The sequence below is a fragment of the Macaca nemestrina genome, chromosome 6 (assembly GCF_043159975.1).
Source record: "Macaca nemestrina isolate mMacNem1 chromosome 6, mMacNem.hap1, whole genome shotgun sequence".
Lineage (NCBI taxonomy): Eukaryota > Metazoa > Chordata > Mammalia > Primates > Cercopithecidae > Macaca > Macaca nemestrina.
In genome coordinates, this window is record NC_092130.1 from 69,135,746 (window position 1) to 69,152,473 (window position 16,728).

Genomic DNA, 16,728 nt, shown 5'->3' on the forward strand with positions numbered 1-16,728 from the left:
CTGAAGCAGGGTAGGACCAGCTTAAAATCTGCCTATATGTAAAGGATATATCAATCAATATCTAAAAAGGTGTCAGTGGGTGAAGGAATCTTCAGAAAAGTAGTGGTGACAGTGAGTTGATAGAGCATACCACCGTTTTCATCACATTCAGATAATCCAGTTTTAGATATTTTTCTCCATATATACGAGAATCTAGTAACCAGGACTATCCTACACTTGAGGAAAATTCTACATTGACTTATCTTTGGAGAGTAGAGATGGATAATGTAAAAGTGGTGATGGAGTATGGGAGATTTTATTAACTGCTTACCCAAAACCCTTTTCTCCCTACTTTAATATGAAGAGAACTCTGATTTGTTCAGAGATGGTGTCTAGCCCCACACTGTAGATTATGAATGGTCTCAGCCACTAATTTCACAGCCTCCATGCAGTTAAGGGTAATCTTGTGACTAGCTCCAGCCAACAAAATTTGAAGAGACTTTTGCTGCCACAGTTTCTGAGAAAGTTTTTACTCTTCTCATGAGAATTGGCAGCTGAGATCCTTCCATCTTTTTCCTATTTTGAATATAGACGTGATGACTTGCAAAAATTGTGGAACAGTCATGTTAGGCCCAGGAGGGAAAAGCGTGAGGATGAAAGTCAACGCACTGAGGATGGCAGAACCAAGGATGGTATCTGGATGGCAGCACTGAGGAGCTGAGCCAGAAAACTGCCTGATTTTTGTTGCTTGCAACATATGGAAAATATTTGTTTAAATCATCCTATTCAAGTTTTCTGCTACTTATAGCTGAATGCTTCCCTAACTCATACATTAAATTTTAAGCACTTTGCCTTGAACCTAAGCATTGCAGGCCATCCCCTTGGACGTCACAACTTCCTCAGAGAAATGGGCAAAAATGCTTTTTTGAAGTAGATGGCTTAATTCATAAAAACAACTTACGACCTGGAAAATGATTTTGTTCTTTTTCACTTCATCAGTTCAAGAAAGCTTTTTACTAGATCTTTGCCTCAGAGGCTGTCTGGACAAAGCCTGAAGCAGAACTTCTGAGAACATTTTATTTTCTGCATTCAAGCACATCATTTATTTGCATCTTCACATTGTTCTTGAAGCAATCCTCTCTCAAAGCAGACTGAAATGACTTTGGAGAGCAATGTATTTTCTTCACAGGCTTTTTCAGTAATGGAAAATTAATAAGATAGGCACACTAAAGAAGGAAAAAGCCAGTGTTTTTAGAGCAAAACAAAACTCTTTGATTTTTATCCTTTTATGCATGAAAATAAAGATGGTGTATATTGCTAATCTATTTTGGAACTTTTTCAGAGGTATTACTTGTAAGACTTATTCAGCCAAAGGATTGAAAATGTGATGAGATGAGGACAAGAGCTAGTACATGGTAGCTATCAGTGGTGGGAGAATCCCCTTTCCATTATCAGCATTGACAGTGAAGGACAAAGGTCCCTTTCTCTAGCTCTGGAAATCATTTCAAATAGTAGGTTAAAAACCACTTACAATGTTTGGATGTGAGAGGCGAAGAAGAACTCCTATCTCAGTTCTTACGATTTTTTTGTCCACCTAAAAGGCAAAATAAAAGAGATAAACTGAAAGAAACTCCCCCTTCATTGTAGCAGAGAAATAGAAACAGCAATAACTACCTGGGTGAATCAGGAAATTGGCAGAGCCTAATTCCTTAGCTTTTGTGTGTGTGTCTCCTTCCTTTCTTTCTTTTTCAGCTGCACATCCTTTCTCTCTGCTTCCAACATAAGACAGAGCCAAGAACTAGTACGGATCACAACTTGTCAGACTCCTTACACGGCATCTTCCCCACTTTCCTATCAAAAGTCATCACTGTCACAACTAACGCCCAAGTTCATCTCAACCTATCCTTCTTCTTTGTCTTCCTTTCTTACATGGAAGTCTGTCTAAACCCCAATGGAGCTGTCAATCACTTCACTTGTCCTTCTCACACAGATGTAGCACAAAACCCAACCTACCCAACGAGAGTATCCTGTTCCCTGGCCATTGTGATAGGGTCAGGAATATTCACCTGACCCAAGTCATCCCAGTCAGAAGCCTCTCCAAAAATTTTGCTCAAACAAATAAAGAAACAGGTATTCCATCTTTCTCTGAAATTATGAGAGCAAAAGAGGATACAGTCTGCTTCTAATAGTGAACAGTTTTGATACCATATGGAGACTACTTTATTAAAATGAGGCCAACAGAGGGAAAAAAAACATTGCTGAGTTACGAAGCAAGAGGACTGTTGATATAATTTAACCCCCTAGATTCAGTTATGCTGGTTTGCCCTTTGAACTTCTAATTATATGAGCCACTACATTTCCTTTTTCTGCTTAAGTTATCCAGAGTTAGTTTTTGTTGCTTGCCATGAAAGAATCCTAGTTAGTTCACCACTTGGTCTCTACGTTTGGGACAATGGCAGTTTAGTTCAGGATATTCCAAAATTAGGGATATTCTCTCTAGCCCAATAACTGACTTCTTTAATCACAATAAGCTGGCATTTCAGGGCTCTAAAGGTTATATAGTAGACATAAAGGTTTTAATGTCTTCCTCTCCAACAAAATTTATCGAAACAATTGATAGCTATAATACCTGAACTCTTACTATGGTTTCTGCCATTTGAGCTGTCCTGAACCTTTGAAGTAGCAAGAGTTTACATGGTTTTAGAAATGAAGAAGTTTATGTGCAATTCACAGCCAAACTCTGTAGGCATATCCAAGAGACTGCTTCAAATGGGAAATGGGTTCTCCCCTTTCAGTTACTTCTCCTGAGGAAGAAAAGGTTGGCCTCAGGAGAAATCCAAGTGCATGTCAATGGTGATAACCAATCACAACTTTCAAGATGATGATGAACAACATCCAGTTATTTAATATTCATTCTTTAATGAAAACAGTAACCAACAAGCATGCAATCTTTAAAAATAAAAAAGGAATGAATACTCAAAAGAATTTTTCAAACATTTTATGTTCTTTTTCTTGGTTGCAACATATACATATATTTCACATTTCTTTTTTCTGGCAAATACAATTTTGCCAGACACTAGAGTACCTCATTTAAAGAAAGCAGTCACCATTTATAAATGCCTTCAGTTTTTATGAGATGAAAAAATGTTTACAAGGAGATCTTAAGGAGTTCCCAGCCCAGTAAGAGATTCCTCAAGAGTTTATTTCACCCATATATACAATAAAACATTAAATAGCCATATAGTCATGGTAAGGCCTCTTAAACTGCAATAAAAGTTTCGGTTATTCATACAGGCAATCAAGAGGCTCAGAATGTTTTAATATATTCTTGCTAAAGAAAGTCAAACTATTAAAATCAATTTGCAATACTACAAAACAAAAATGTATTTTACTTTTGTTGTTTGGATGCCAGTCTGTGCAACCCAGCATACTTCTTAAAATATTTATAAACATCTCACATAAAAATGCAACATCAGCTATAAATTCTTAGAGGAGGGAATGAATATATGATCTGTACATTTTAATATCTGACAGTTAATATGAGGCCATTACATAAGAGGGAAGACTCATTGTGAATAGAGAAAAGCAAGTTGGTAAGAAATAACCTAACTCAAGTGACTGTACATCAAATTGATAGGTTCTGGCGCTTTAGAAGCAAAGGAGTAAAGGAAGACACACATCTTGATACATTCGGTGCTCTCTAACCCAAGAACTTTTGAGGCCGTTTCAGCAGTCTTCCACGGACACTAAACATAGCTACTCTGCATGATTCAGACTATGTATTGACCAAAGCTCTTTCAGTTGCAAGTAACAAACACTCAGCTCAAACTCACATAATAAGTCCCAAATGGTAATTTATTGGCACATGTAACTGGGATGTCAGAGTAGATCTATCTGCAGACATAACCAAATTAAGAGGTTATACTCAAATAACCTCTCTCTCCCCTGTGCATGTTTGTGTCTCTGTCTATATCTCTCCTTTCCAAATGGCATGAAACACGGCCACAGAAGCTCCAAGTCTGAATTTCTAAGATAAGAGAGATGCCGTCTCTCAACATCTATCTAATCTCAAATGGTATTCTCATTAGCCTTGCTTGATTTACATGCCTATTCCTGGATGTAGGAGACATGTAACCATGACAAGGCCAAGAATGGGTCATAAGTGCCCTCCTTTGACCATGGTTGAGGGAGATGGGAGGCTTGGTTCCCTCAAAGAATGAATGTTGTCAGACACTGAGGACTCCCTTATTGCTTGCTTGTAGTAGTTGCTCCCTTCATTTTACATTTACCTAAGATCCTGAAGTATTACTCTCTCAGTTTCTTCCATGTCCCAGACTAATCAATCAATAACATAATTATTCATTCATAAGAACTCTTGCCATCAGTTTATTTCATATTCAAAGTTTTGACCACCTACCAGTAACCCAAATGGGCCCTACCAAATAGCAATTTAGAATTTTGCCTAGAAACTCTTTTGAATCCATACTGAAAGCTGATGTAGGAGCAATCACTTAACTGGTGAAAAACCTAGCAGGCTGCCTAGTTTTGTACCTCAATTCTGCTGTTTTCTCTACTTCTGGGCAGCAATCTTGTCAATTGTTTTGATGTCACTGGTGATATACTTTGAAGGAAAGTAAAGAAGTCTAAGAAAATGATGGCTCTAGCCAATATGAATGGTTGGAATAGAAACTGAGATAAATAATTTACTAACATCTATGTGCTTTGTGAGGCAGAAGAGAATCATAACTTCCACTATATTGTCAAAACTTCTAAATCAGAGAATATTAAATAGATAAAATTTAAAAACCAAAAAGTGTGTTTTATTTAACTGGAAATTTTAGAATGTCTGAGTAATTTATCTAGTTTCTATGTAATGAATGTACAGTACACAGTAAGGGTAGGTCTAAAATAGGTTTTATGCACTCAGCCCCATGTTAAATAATTGGGTCACAGGAAAAAACAAATGAAATATGGTCCTTCCTAAAGTAAGATTACAATCTAATTTGGGAGATGTAACTGATCTACACAATGTTAACAGAAGATAGTGAAAGATGGAAGAATGCAAGTTACAAATGAATTTTGTTTTAAAAGTTCCATTTTTCAGTGGAAGACAGCTTTTCTGAGTCAACTGCTGCCAATATTCAAACAGTGGGCTTATTCTAAAAGACTTTTGACATTACCAGTCCTTTAAAAAAATCACACTGTTGCTAATACAAAATGGAGAATGTTTTGCTAGAATGTGCACCAGGTACATGGAAGTAGTGTAAGATGTGGGTTGCTGATAGCCAGTCAGTGGGTATAGGCAGCCTAGTCATGGGGTATAGACAGCATGGTCCAGGAGTTAGTAGAATGGCAGCACAAGACTCTAAAAGTTTTTTCATTTAGTGAAAAAAATACATTTTGTAAAAATTATCTAGCAAGAGACAAACACTTATACCAAATGACGAATGAAAGATATTTGAAAAAGAGAGGCGTTACTAGAACAGTCAGATGGCATTGTCATCTTCTATTTCAGTTTCTGCAGATGCTATTACAACATACGGATACAGATTTTTTTTTTTTAAAGATGGATTCTCGATCTATTGCCAGGCTAGAGTGCAATGGCGTGATCTCAGCTCACTGCAACCTCCGCCTCCCAAGTTCAAGCGATTCTCCTGCCTCAGCCTCCTGAGTAGTTGGGACTACAGTCACGCACCACCACGCCCAGGAAATTTTTGTATTTTTAATAGAGACGGGGTTTCACCATGTTGGCCAGGATGGTCTGTATCTCTTGACCTCGTGATCCACCCATGCCGGCCTCCCAAAGTGCTGGGATCACCATCTTCTCTTCAGGTCAACAAGGATTTCCTTGCTAATACCAAATAAATGTATTTGTCACTATTGCACAATGCTTTAAAGAAAATTTTAAGGACACAAGTGTTCCTCAATTAAGACTGTTATACTAGAATTTATTTTTCTCACAATATATTTGAGTTTTTGTAATATAGGTTTCTTCCACTCCCACCCCCGCCATTTTTCAGATATTTCTGATCAATGTAAAATGAGATAGTAGAATCCTTTAATTTTTTCACATTATATATTTATATTAAACAAATATTTTCTAATACAAATACGCATTCTGAACAAATTTACCTATTACCATGTTATATAGGGCATATTACATAAAATGCTATTTCTTTTTAGTTCTTTGAGAGTTAAATGATCTAAAGTTCAATAATCTAAACTCAAAAAATACTCAGAACAGGCCAGATTGCAAAAAGTCTGGGCTAGCAAACTTCTGTTAAAATCATTTGCTTTTAATTCAGAATTAATTTTTCTATAAAAACATTTTTTAAAAAGGTTATTATTTTCCCATGATACTCTATATCATCATTTCTCAATTTAAAATATGGTCTCAGGGTGACTCCAGGTTCTTGGGACCCTTTCAGGGTATATGTAGGGTTCTCCCTTTTCCAGCTGCGTATGTGAATAAGGTCAGACTGTTTCCACATACAGTCAGCCCTCCATATCTGTGGGTTCAGCATCTTCAATTCAACTAACCATGGATGGAAAATATTTGGGAAATAAATCCCAACAACAATAAAAAATAACATAACAATTAAAATATTCACATAAAAAGACAGTATAACAACTGTTTACATAGCATTTACATATTAGGTGTTAGAAATAATCTAGAGATTATTTAAAGAATATTAGAGCACGTTCATAAATGATATGCAAATACTATGCCATTTTATAGTTTAAGGGACTTAAACATCTGTGAATTTTGGTATCTGCAGGGGTCCTGGAACCAATCTCACATGGATACTGAGGAATGACCATACTTCAAACGAAACAACAAAGGGCAACAATTGAATGCAAAACTTTATGAGAATCAAGCTGTGTTCGATTAGATCAGATAGTAAAGAGATTTGCAAAATAATGCTACTCTTCTCACTAAATAGTTTTTTATTTTGAAAAGTATAGACATTTTGTTATTTATGTTAAAATATAATGGGTTTATTGCAATTTAAAAATTAACTGGTAAATTTTAAAAATATCCATTTTAGTCTCTCATACAGCAAATATGCATAGCTATTTTGAATTCTCAATAATTTTGTATATCTGGGTGTGGTGGCTCACGCCTGTAATCCCAGAACTTTGGGAAGCCAAGGTGGGTGTATCACTTGGAGCCAGGAGTTTGAGACAAGCCTGGCCAACATGGCGAAACCCTGTCTCTATTAAAAATACAAAATTAGCATGGCATGGCATGGCATGGCAACACATGCCTGTAATCCCAGACACTCAGGAGGCTGAGGCAGAAAGAACCCAGGAGGTGGAGTTTGCAGTGAGCTCAGATTGTGCCACTGTACTCCAGTCTGGGCAACAGAATGAGACCCTGTCTCAATAATAAATATACTATTAATAAATAATAATATAATATTAAAATAATAATAATTATTATTTTGTGAGTAGAAAGGGCTCCTAAAGCCAAAACTTTGAAAATCACTACTCCAAAAAATTATACATTTGAAAATAGAATAAAAAGAAGAAAAAACTTCTAGTAAAAATAATTTAAATGAAGGAAAAATGTCAATACAGTCTCATTTCTGCTTCTCTGAATGCTGGGGCCCAGGGTGAATGTTGTGCAGGGCATAGTTTGGTGGAGGCTGAGAAGGGTGAAGCAAATAAGAATCTCTGAAGCAGGAACATGGAGAAAAGTAAGGCTAAAACACCGTCAATCCAAAGAGAGTAAACTAAGCAACAAAAGCTGTATTACGAGTTAAAGTAATGATGACCAAGGAAACCAGCAGGGGGTAATTTTGAACAAAATGGAAATGGACAGCTATATAGCTAAGAAGCCAAGGATAAGACCGTACTGAAGCCAGGAAATCCTTTCCAGAAGGATAAGCTGAGGGCCATCTATTTGTTGCTTTTTGTAAAGAAGTCTGAGAGCTTCTTAAATAGCCATACTCTCAGGGGCAGTTTTCCTTAAAGGTATCATGTCTTGGAGGTCACACAAGTGCAGGTCTTGATAGCCATCTCCTCTCAACCTTTCCAATATTCTTCTCATTACAGAAGTTGGTGTTTTCCTTGCACTTCTAAATTCCCTTTCCAAATTCCTGGAGAGCTCTCACATTACCACTCAGAATGAATAATATTTTCCTAGAAAATAACTGTCAAGCAAACCACAAAAGTCAATGGGCAGCTATCTGAACAGTCATTATTGCCACTTGAAATTAGCTTCCAAGTGTGACCATAATTAGCATCTTGAGAAGCATCAACAGATGGTTTTAAGAAACCATTCATGACAACAACAATGAAATCCTAAAACTTACCTTTAGTATCTACAAAATACCTTCAAGAATAGCGGTTTTTCCTTACTAACAATTTACAATAAATATGTATTTTACTAAAATCTTAACTTGGGCTAATTAACCCAAGTTCCCTAGGAAAAAACACTTGAGGCATGGATCAACATTCTGTGCTTTATATGAGAAATCCAACGCAGTGAGAATGACAAAAAAGGGAAATGCAGAAAGGTCAGAGACACAATGCAGTCAGCACCAAACATCCTAATGAGTTATAAAGACATACAGCAGGTCATATGGGCAGCTGCATCCCATGGGCACATGGTACTTCTCCAGAGACGTTGTACCAGGCTACTACTCCTTGAAGAAGTCCATGGGAAGGAGGAAGAAGGGGGAATTTACCTACTCAGGAATTTCCTTTGTTTCCCATTGCTGAAATTTGGCCCATGGGTTAACTTTTCCATGATTTCTGGGAAGTATATGGGGTCTCGCTGGCAGTCATTTGTGATGGTATATTCCCCCACAGGAAATGTCATCTCTCATTCAAACCCAAAAGTAGCTATAACAGCCAGAAATTTCAGGCATATGCTTGGTTGACCTATCTGCATGAAATAGCTAAAGGTCATTCACTTCCCCTGGCTCGGGTAGCAAGTAGGCGGAAAAAAATATGAGGCAGCCCATCAGAGTTTTGTCCAATCATAGTGCATTCTAGAGTCTTTATCTGTTACTAGGTGCTATGATTTGAATGCATTCCCCAAAAGTTCATGTGTTGGAAACTTAGTTGCCATTGTATCAGTAATAAGAGGTAGAGCCTTTAGGAGATGATTAAGTCATGAAGTACTTGCTCTCATGAGTGATTTATTGCCATCATCCTGGGAGTGAGACAGTTATGATGGGAGTGGCTCTTGATGAAAGGATAAGTTCAGTTCTATTTCTCTCTGTGACACAAGACTTGCTTCAGGATCCTGCCCATCCACCATGAGATGACCCTACCTTCCAGAACTATGAGTCAAATACATTTCTGTTTATTATCTAGTCTTTGGTATTCTGTTTATAGCAATAGAAAATGAACTAAGGCACCAGGTAAACTAAATTGACAGCAGTGGACTCATAGTCTTGCTTCTCTAATTTATGATGTGTTATTGCTCATCAGAAAGAACCTTGTCTCCATTTATTTGTCATTGCTCTTGTTACTAATATGAAGTAGATAACCATCAAATGAATTGGGCACATGACGTTTTTCTGTAATGCCTTGTCCTAGCTCCTCTACTTAAACTGCCCTAAGTGTTCTAATGGTCTTTGATATACTTTCTGAAGATTATACACAGAAAAAAATTAAAATTTAATAAAAGAAATTATACAGATTTTTATAGTTTCAACACTCCACAACACTCAAGGTTTCTTAAAACTGAAAAAAAAATCCCAATTTTCCTGTCTGTCCCCATGGCAGGGGAGAAAGAAGTAGATAAGAGGTATAATTCTAGAGTAACACCAGAGAAAAAGGCTCCACCCCTGGAATGGGATTGATGAAATACAGATCCTTCACTAAGATATGCAGCAAATACATTCTTGTGCTAGGACCAACATGGTTGATGAGGAAAACAGAAATAATTAAAAACATATGAAGAAGAAAGCAATGATGGCTTAAAGGAAAAAAGGGAAAACCAGTTTCTGCTTTGTGGTAATTACAAATGGAGAGAGGGGGTGAATAAACTGGACCACTTGGCTATCTTAGATGCGGCCTATATCCAGACTTTGGAAGTTCAAATACTCTTGGAAAACTGGGGTGACCTGTGCAACTAGAGACTGCTGCTCTTTTTGTTCTTAATCATTCAGGCAAGTAAAGTAGCATTTCAACATAAAATGCTCAGCCTTATCTTATTTTCCCTGCAGAGATTAAGACTATAAATCTTGTTTTGTCTCTGTATTCTGTCTTTGGCTTCTTTGGCTTATTTTTGATACGAATGATGTCCAGAGATATGATGCAAAGTACATAATTGTGCTCTTCAAATCCTTTATGGAAACAAGCAGAATATAAGTCATTAATGGATAAATAAATAAGCAACCAAATGTCTTTATGCTTTCTCAATGATTCCCTATGCATAACTTCTGCTTAATTTAGCATCCTATTTTTTGACATTCAACAAGTACATGTTGGCACTAACATGCTTGGTGAAAAATCTTGACAACTGGAATTTTGTTAAATTCAAGAATGACAGTTTTGGTCTACAAGAATTTGAAAGCTAAGAACTTCTGTCTGAACACCCCAAAATCAAATGTAGGACACATAAAAAAATTGAGGTTTTCCTATATGAGGCTGGTACTTCCAATAAATACAGAATTGTAACCAAGTCTGATTATTTATCTTCATCCCCTTGTTCCACCATAAACCTGGGCATCTCATGACTGTCTCACATTTTTCAGTGTTCCCAAGGAGTAGCTTGTTTTTGGTCCAGTAGGAAATGTACCCCAAGGCCTGGAAGTAGGATAGATATCCTTCTTGCTCCTCATTGCTATGCCCAAATCATCTCTCTTCCTCTTCCTCCAAAATCCCAGCTCCTTTGAAATGTCTTCCATCAGCAAATACATCCTGCAACTCCTCCTCATTGTAGTCATCTTCCCATCTCCCTTTCACGAACACACTCCTATACTGAACATTTTAGCATGTATGTCTCCATCTCAACCATTATTCCCCATAATCATTCTTAACAACTTCAACTTTCACATGCATGGTTCATTCAACATTCTTGCCTCTCAGTTCTTTTACCACTTCCTCAATTCTTACTTAGCAACTCATTTCCATGACAACTTCTCAGGCCTTCTCGTTACCATAAACTCGACCACATCACAAATCTTGATTTCAAACACTACACTCTCTGATTTCTACGACCTATCTTTACAGCTCCTACTTGGCTTAGGTTCTATGTCCACTAGTATAAGCCTTGTTCTGCTTATGCATATCTCCAACTTCTTTGCCCTTGTCTCCTTCAGTTGTATTTGCCAGGAAAACCTTTAATTTGTTTAAACGCTACTCTTCCCTTATTTAATCCATGTCTATGCCTGAAATGAAGTGACTGAAAGAAAATGCACAGCTATGGTGGCTGGTCCTATTTCTAATTTGTGACCCCAACTCTTAAGAGTCCTCAGCTTTCTCACTCTGCAAAAGAACATTTTACACCTTCCCTCCTCCAACTTCTAATAGTCTTTCCTCCCTTTATTCTCATCTCATGACTTTGCTTTTAATTCACTGAGAAGTTATAAAAAATTTCAAAGATTGCCGGGCGCGGTGGCTCAAGCCTGTAATCCCAGCACTTTGGGAGGCCGAGACGGGCGGATCACGAGGTCAGGAGATCGAGACCATCCTGGCTAACACGGTGAAACCCCGTCTCTACTAAAAAATACAAAAAACTAGCCAGGCGAGGTGGTGGGCGCCTGTAGTCCCAGCTACTCGGGAGGCTGAGGCAGGAGAATGGCGTAAACCCAGGAGGCGGAGCTTGCAGTGAGCCGAGATCGCGCCACTGCACTCCAGACTGGGTGACAGAGCCAGACTCCGTCTCAAAAAAAAAAAAAAAAAAAAAAAAAAAATTTCAAAGATTATCTTCTCATCAACCAATCTACTGATTTGTATGCATCTGTATTCAATTGATTTTATCCATTTATTTCACAAACAGTTTTAAGCACCCACTATGTATAGATGCTACTCTGGGCATGAGGATACAGCAGCAAACAAAATAGGTAAACTTCCCACCCTAAGAAGGTTATGTTTTAATAAAGACAGAAAAAGAATAAGTAAATATATAAAAGGTCCATAGTTGGTAAGTACAATGCAGAAAAGCAAAAGAAAACAAAACCAAGGTAAGGAAGCTTGAGTGATGAAGGGTACTATCTGTGATGGATGGTTAGAGAAGCTATCTCCGATAGAGTAACAGGAAATATCCACTTGGATCTGTAGGAGAAAAGTTTCAGACAGAAAAAGAGCAAATGCAAAGGCCCTCAGCTATGTGTGGGGCTTGGAACAACTGAGAGTGAGGAGGCCAGTTTAGCCAGAGCAAAGTGGCGTGGAAAGGAAGCAGTAGATGATGACAGAGGCTCTTCACAATCAGAAGCTGGGTCATGAAAAGTCATGCTGCCCATGGTAAGAACTTTACATTTTAGTATAAAAGAGATTAGACACAATTGAAGGATTTTGAGAGAAGAGTGATATGATCTTAGTTAAATTTTAAAAGGATTCTCTGACTCTTATATGGGTGAGAATAATGGGACAAGTAAAAGCAGAGAGATCCAAGAAGAGGCTATGGCAGTTATCCAGGTGAGAGATGATGAAGGTTTGGGCCCAGGTGGTAGTGTTGAAGGGAGTGAGACATGGATGGATGTTTTTTAAAGAAGAGCATCAGTATTTGAAGATGGACTGGCTATGGGATATAAGAGAAAAAGAAGTATAAAGGGTGACTGCAAGTTTTTTGATCTGAGAAACAGGAAGAATAAAATTGACACTTGCTGAGATGGAGAAGTAGGAGAGAAGCAGCTTCAGACAAATGCTAATAATGCCTTGGCCCTGTCCATTGTGCTGATTTCTCCTAGTATTCTTTCTCTTCTTCTACCCTGGCTCACTGATCATCTTCCAGGAAGCCAGGATAGTTTCCACTTTTGGGTCTTTTCACTTGGCACTTGACAGTACTCTGTCTCAAATGCTCTTTTCCAAGATTGTTCAGTGTGAGTTTAGGCTCAATGAGGAAGAGAATGGAAAGGATCACGGCACAGAGTGGGAAACAGTTTAGAGGTGAGGGCAGCAACAAGCATTGGACATGGTGCGGTGGAACAAGAAGGAGACTGATACTGCAAGGAAAACCAATACTCTATATTACATTTAATGCTGACTAGCATGAAGCCAACCTTGTTCTGATCAGTATGGGAAGACAGACTCTAATCATCAGATAAGCTTGTCTTTGAGCATTGTAAAACCCAATATTTTTTATAACTCTGTTACTAGCCACCTTCTATTCCCTGCAGACTCTAAGACATTGGGAGGAACAAAAGGAGAAAAGAAGGAATTTCCAATACTGGAGGAAGCCCAGGACTGAAATAGAGTTTAGGCAAAACAAGAGTGCCTGTGGGAAGCTTAACCTAGAAAGACACTTCTATTTCAGAACTTGAAGCCTTTGTAAGACAGGTAGATTCAGAACAGAGCAGTGTCTCCAAAGGGAGTTACCTCTGCCTCTTCACTCTTAGATTCTAAATACAAACCTATGTGCTTGCAGATGCCAGAAATTATTTTCACAGGAAACGGTCTTTTTATTTTGCAATGAATGCAATAGGACTAAAATATTCCTGGGAGATATAACAAGTTAAACAAAGTTAATACAAAGAATTTAGCTAATGCCCGACTCTCACCAGAAAGAGGTTGGGCTTAGCAAAGGCAGGGCAAAGAGGGAAAGAACCTGATAGATAAAGCAGAAGAAGGATCTTCATGTCTTTACCCAGCACTTTTCTCTCTTGCTTCTTTTATCCGCATCTCCCTAGGATCTAGAACATAACGAGCATGACCCTGATTTAATACCTCTCATCTTTAAAAAGGTCTCTCAGTGCCTTACCATACCCTCCTGCTCCCAAAGCATATCTCTGCTTCCCTTCACAGAAAACCTCTCTAGTGTTGCCTCTGCATTCTTTCTTCACTTCTTCACCTGGGAGTAGAGGAAATAAAATTGATTATTTCATGTCACCATTCTCGTCTGACTTCTCTCCTACTTTAAAGGCAACAGCAATATTATAATATTTCCTAACTTGCCTCACTGCTTTGATCCTTATCCTTTATATTCATTCCCTCTGCACACAGCATCCAGAATGGTATCTTTAAAATGTAAATCAGATCATGTTACTCTCAGCTTAAATGCCTTTGTTGGAGTCCCACTGTGCTTAGAATAAGTATAAACTCTTTGCCGTAGACCTTAAAACTTAGGACGGCTTGGCCTCACCCTATTGGTCTGAGGTCACTGTCCTCGTATGCAGGCCATTCAACTTCTAGATCAAGCTTCAAGGCCTTTGCATTTGCTATTTCCTCTTCCATCAGGCCTCCTTTTTCACTCTGTTCACTGAGAGTGACCGAGAGGCCTTTCCTGACCATTCCATCAAAAGTAGTTACACACTAACACACATACGACATGCACACATATACACACCATGAGTCATACCGTTCAATTTTTTATAACAGTTACAAAAAGCTATGTTATCATTTAATTACTAATTCAGCATCTGTTTCTTCCATTGGAGCATGAGTTCTATGACAGAAAGGATCTTGTCTATTTTCTACATACGCTATCTTTGGCATTATTTAACAATACTTGGCATTTAATAATTTGTTAAATGAATGAATGAGGTATGGAGGCTGGTGATTGAACACAAAAGGCTGGCAGCTCAAAGAAAAAAAATTCCAGTTTAACATTAAGCTTCGGTTAGATGACATCAGAATTGGTTAGTCAGTTCTCATCCTGCAACTTAAGTCTACATGACATTTTTTTCATGTTATTGACACCAACGGAGTGGAGAATTTCTGTTTCATAGCCAGAGCTAAGTATCCAGATCCTCTAGAGCCTCTAGATTCTCTTTTAAGGTAAGTGAAGAACACATGGAAAAATATAAATTATGAATGCACAGGTGAAGTTACTGACCTTCTAAATCCACTGTAGCAAGTACTGATACTCCTGCTCACTCCTCTCCCCTATCTCAGTCTATAGACCTTTTATAGATGCCAGAGAGAAATCCTGTACTTTTCCTTCCAACAGCACACCTTCCCTTCAATTTGAGTGTTCCATCATTTGTATCAAACACAATCACAGAGTGATTAAAAGAGAATGAAGTGGTAGAGATTAGAAAATGAAAATGGTGAGAATTGGAATGTACTATCCATTCCCAAAGAAGCAACTATGATATCCTTGGTAAGCGGAAAATAATTCTACAGATGTAGCTGTGGATATTTTGACTTGCCTCTGTGCCCTCCATGGGCACAGAGCCTGGCTGGGTCTTTACTCCTCATATGTCCCAAGAAGGTGCCAGCATCAGCACGGTCTTATGAAAAAGAAACTGATTAACAAAGAGAGAATTAATGTTAAGCCTCCCAAATTATTTTTTAAGATTCATGCTGTCAGGGATAGAAGGAAATCAACACATATTATATATTTTTATAAACGTATCATAGTCACATTTAAAAATACAGAAAATATAAAAAGAATGAGGAATATATCTACCATTGTAACACAACTAATCATTAGCATTTTGGTTTATTTCTTTTCTGATATGTATGTATGTTTCTTTTTACATTTTCAAATATAAAAATATTTGAAATTTTGTTACCCTTTTCACAAAAACATAATAAAAATTTTATGAATATCTAATATCCATAAGCAGAATGTAACACACCTTCCTAAGGGCCCAGTGTCATCAATGCCTAGCCCAGTGTCATCAATGCCAATGCCTAAGGAATGCTTCCTTAAAATTTATGACTAACATATTCTATAATCAGCATCCTTTTCTGTACATTTTTTAAAGAATTCAATTTGAATCCTGGCTTGACCATTTAGAATCTTTAATCAAGTCCCTTAATCTATATGAGGATTGCTTCAATTTCATCATGTGTAAAATGGGGATAATAACTGTTATTCTGGAATATTATTGTTTTAAGGGTTGAATAAGAATATGTGTGAAATTTCCTAGTCCCTGTGAAATGTTCAGTAAATGTCAGTGCCTCTCCTAGAACGACTTTTCAAATCAAAATGAGCATTTCTAGTCTTCTGTTTCCAATTTTCTAATTCTTGACAGAGAAAGCACTACAATTGCAGCATACTAACTTTAGAAATATAGGGATTTATGAAAGTGTTCCACCCCTACTCAGAGAAAGTATCTACTAAACATGAAACACAATTTTATTTTTATTGTTATTTTAAAATTTTTTCTGAAAGTGAATGACAACTTCATCAGAATCCTAAACTATATCCTAATATAATCCTCCTGCCTGAGGTTAATCAAAAAGAAAACTAATGCCTACTTGCATTTAAATAAATACCTACCCTCACCTTTTCTTAAGATAAGAGCTGAACCATCCTGTTTAAACTTTGGGGAGGTTTTAAGACCATTTCATATGTTTACCAATTACTGTTGACCACCAGGGTCACATCTAAGTTGACTATAAACCTCGGTATCAATCATATCCTTTATATATTCAAGTCTAAAAGAGGTGTAATATACTTCGTTTTTTCTTCTTAGTTCCTTTTAGTAATTTTTATATGGTAAAGACAGTAATTTTAGTAATTTTTATGACCATTATATATGATCAAGATTTTTAAATTATCAAGAAGGCATGAAAATAATGAAATTTAGGTTTTCATTGTATATTATTCCAGTCAAAAAACAATGACTTATGTGCACAATTCCCAAACTTTAATTTGAGTGATTAAAGGGGTGCAAT

At 37.3% G+C, this 16,728-nt stretch overlaps 1 protein-coding gene across 1 annotated transcript in view; it reads right to left on the reverse strand.

The window, feature by feature from the left end:
- Positions 1-16,728, reverse strand: part of LOC105471123 (calcium/calmodulin dependent protein kinase IV) — a 254,313-nt gene that overhangs the window by 107,072 nt on the left and 130,513 nt on the right. Inside the window, exon 3 of the mRNA XM_011723486.2 lies at positions 1,511-1,573. Coding sequence (XP_011721788.1) covers positions 1,511-1,573 — 63 coding nt within the window. The remainder of the gene's footprint in view (positions 1-1,510; positions 1,574-16,728) is intronic.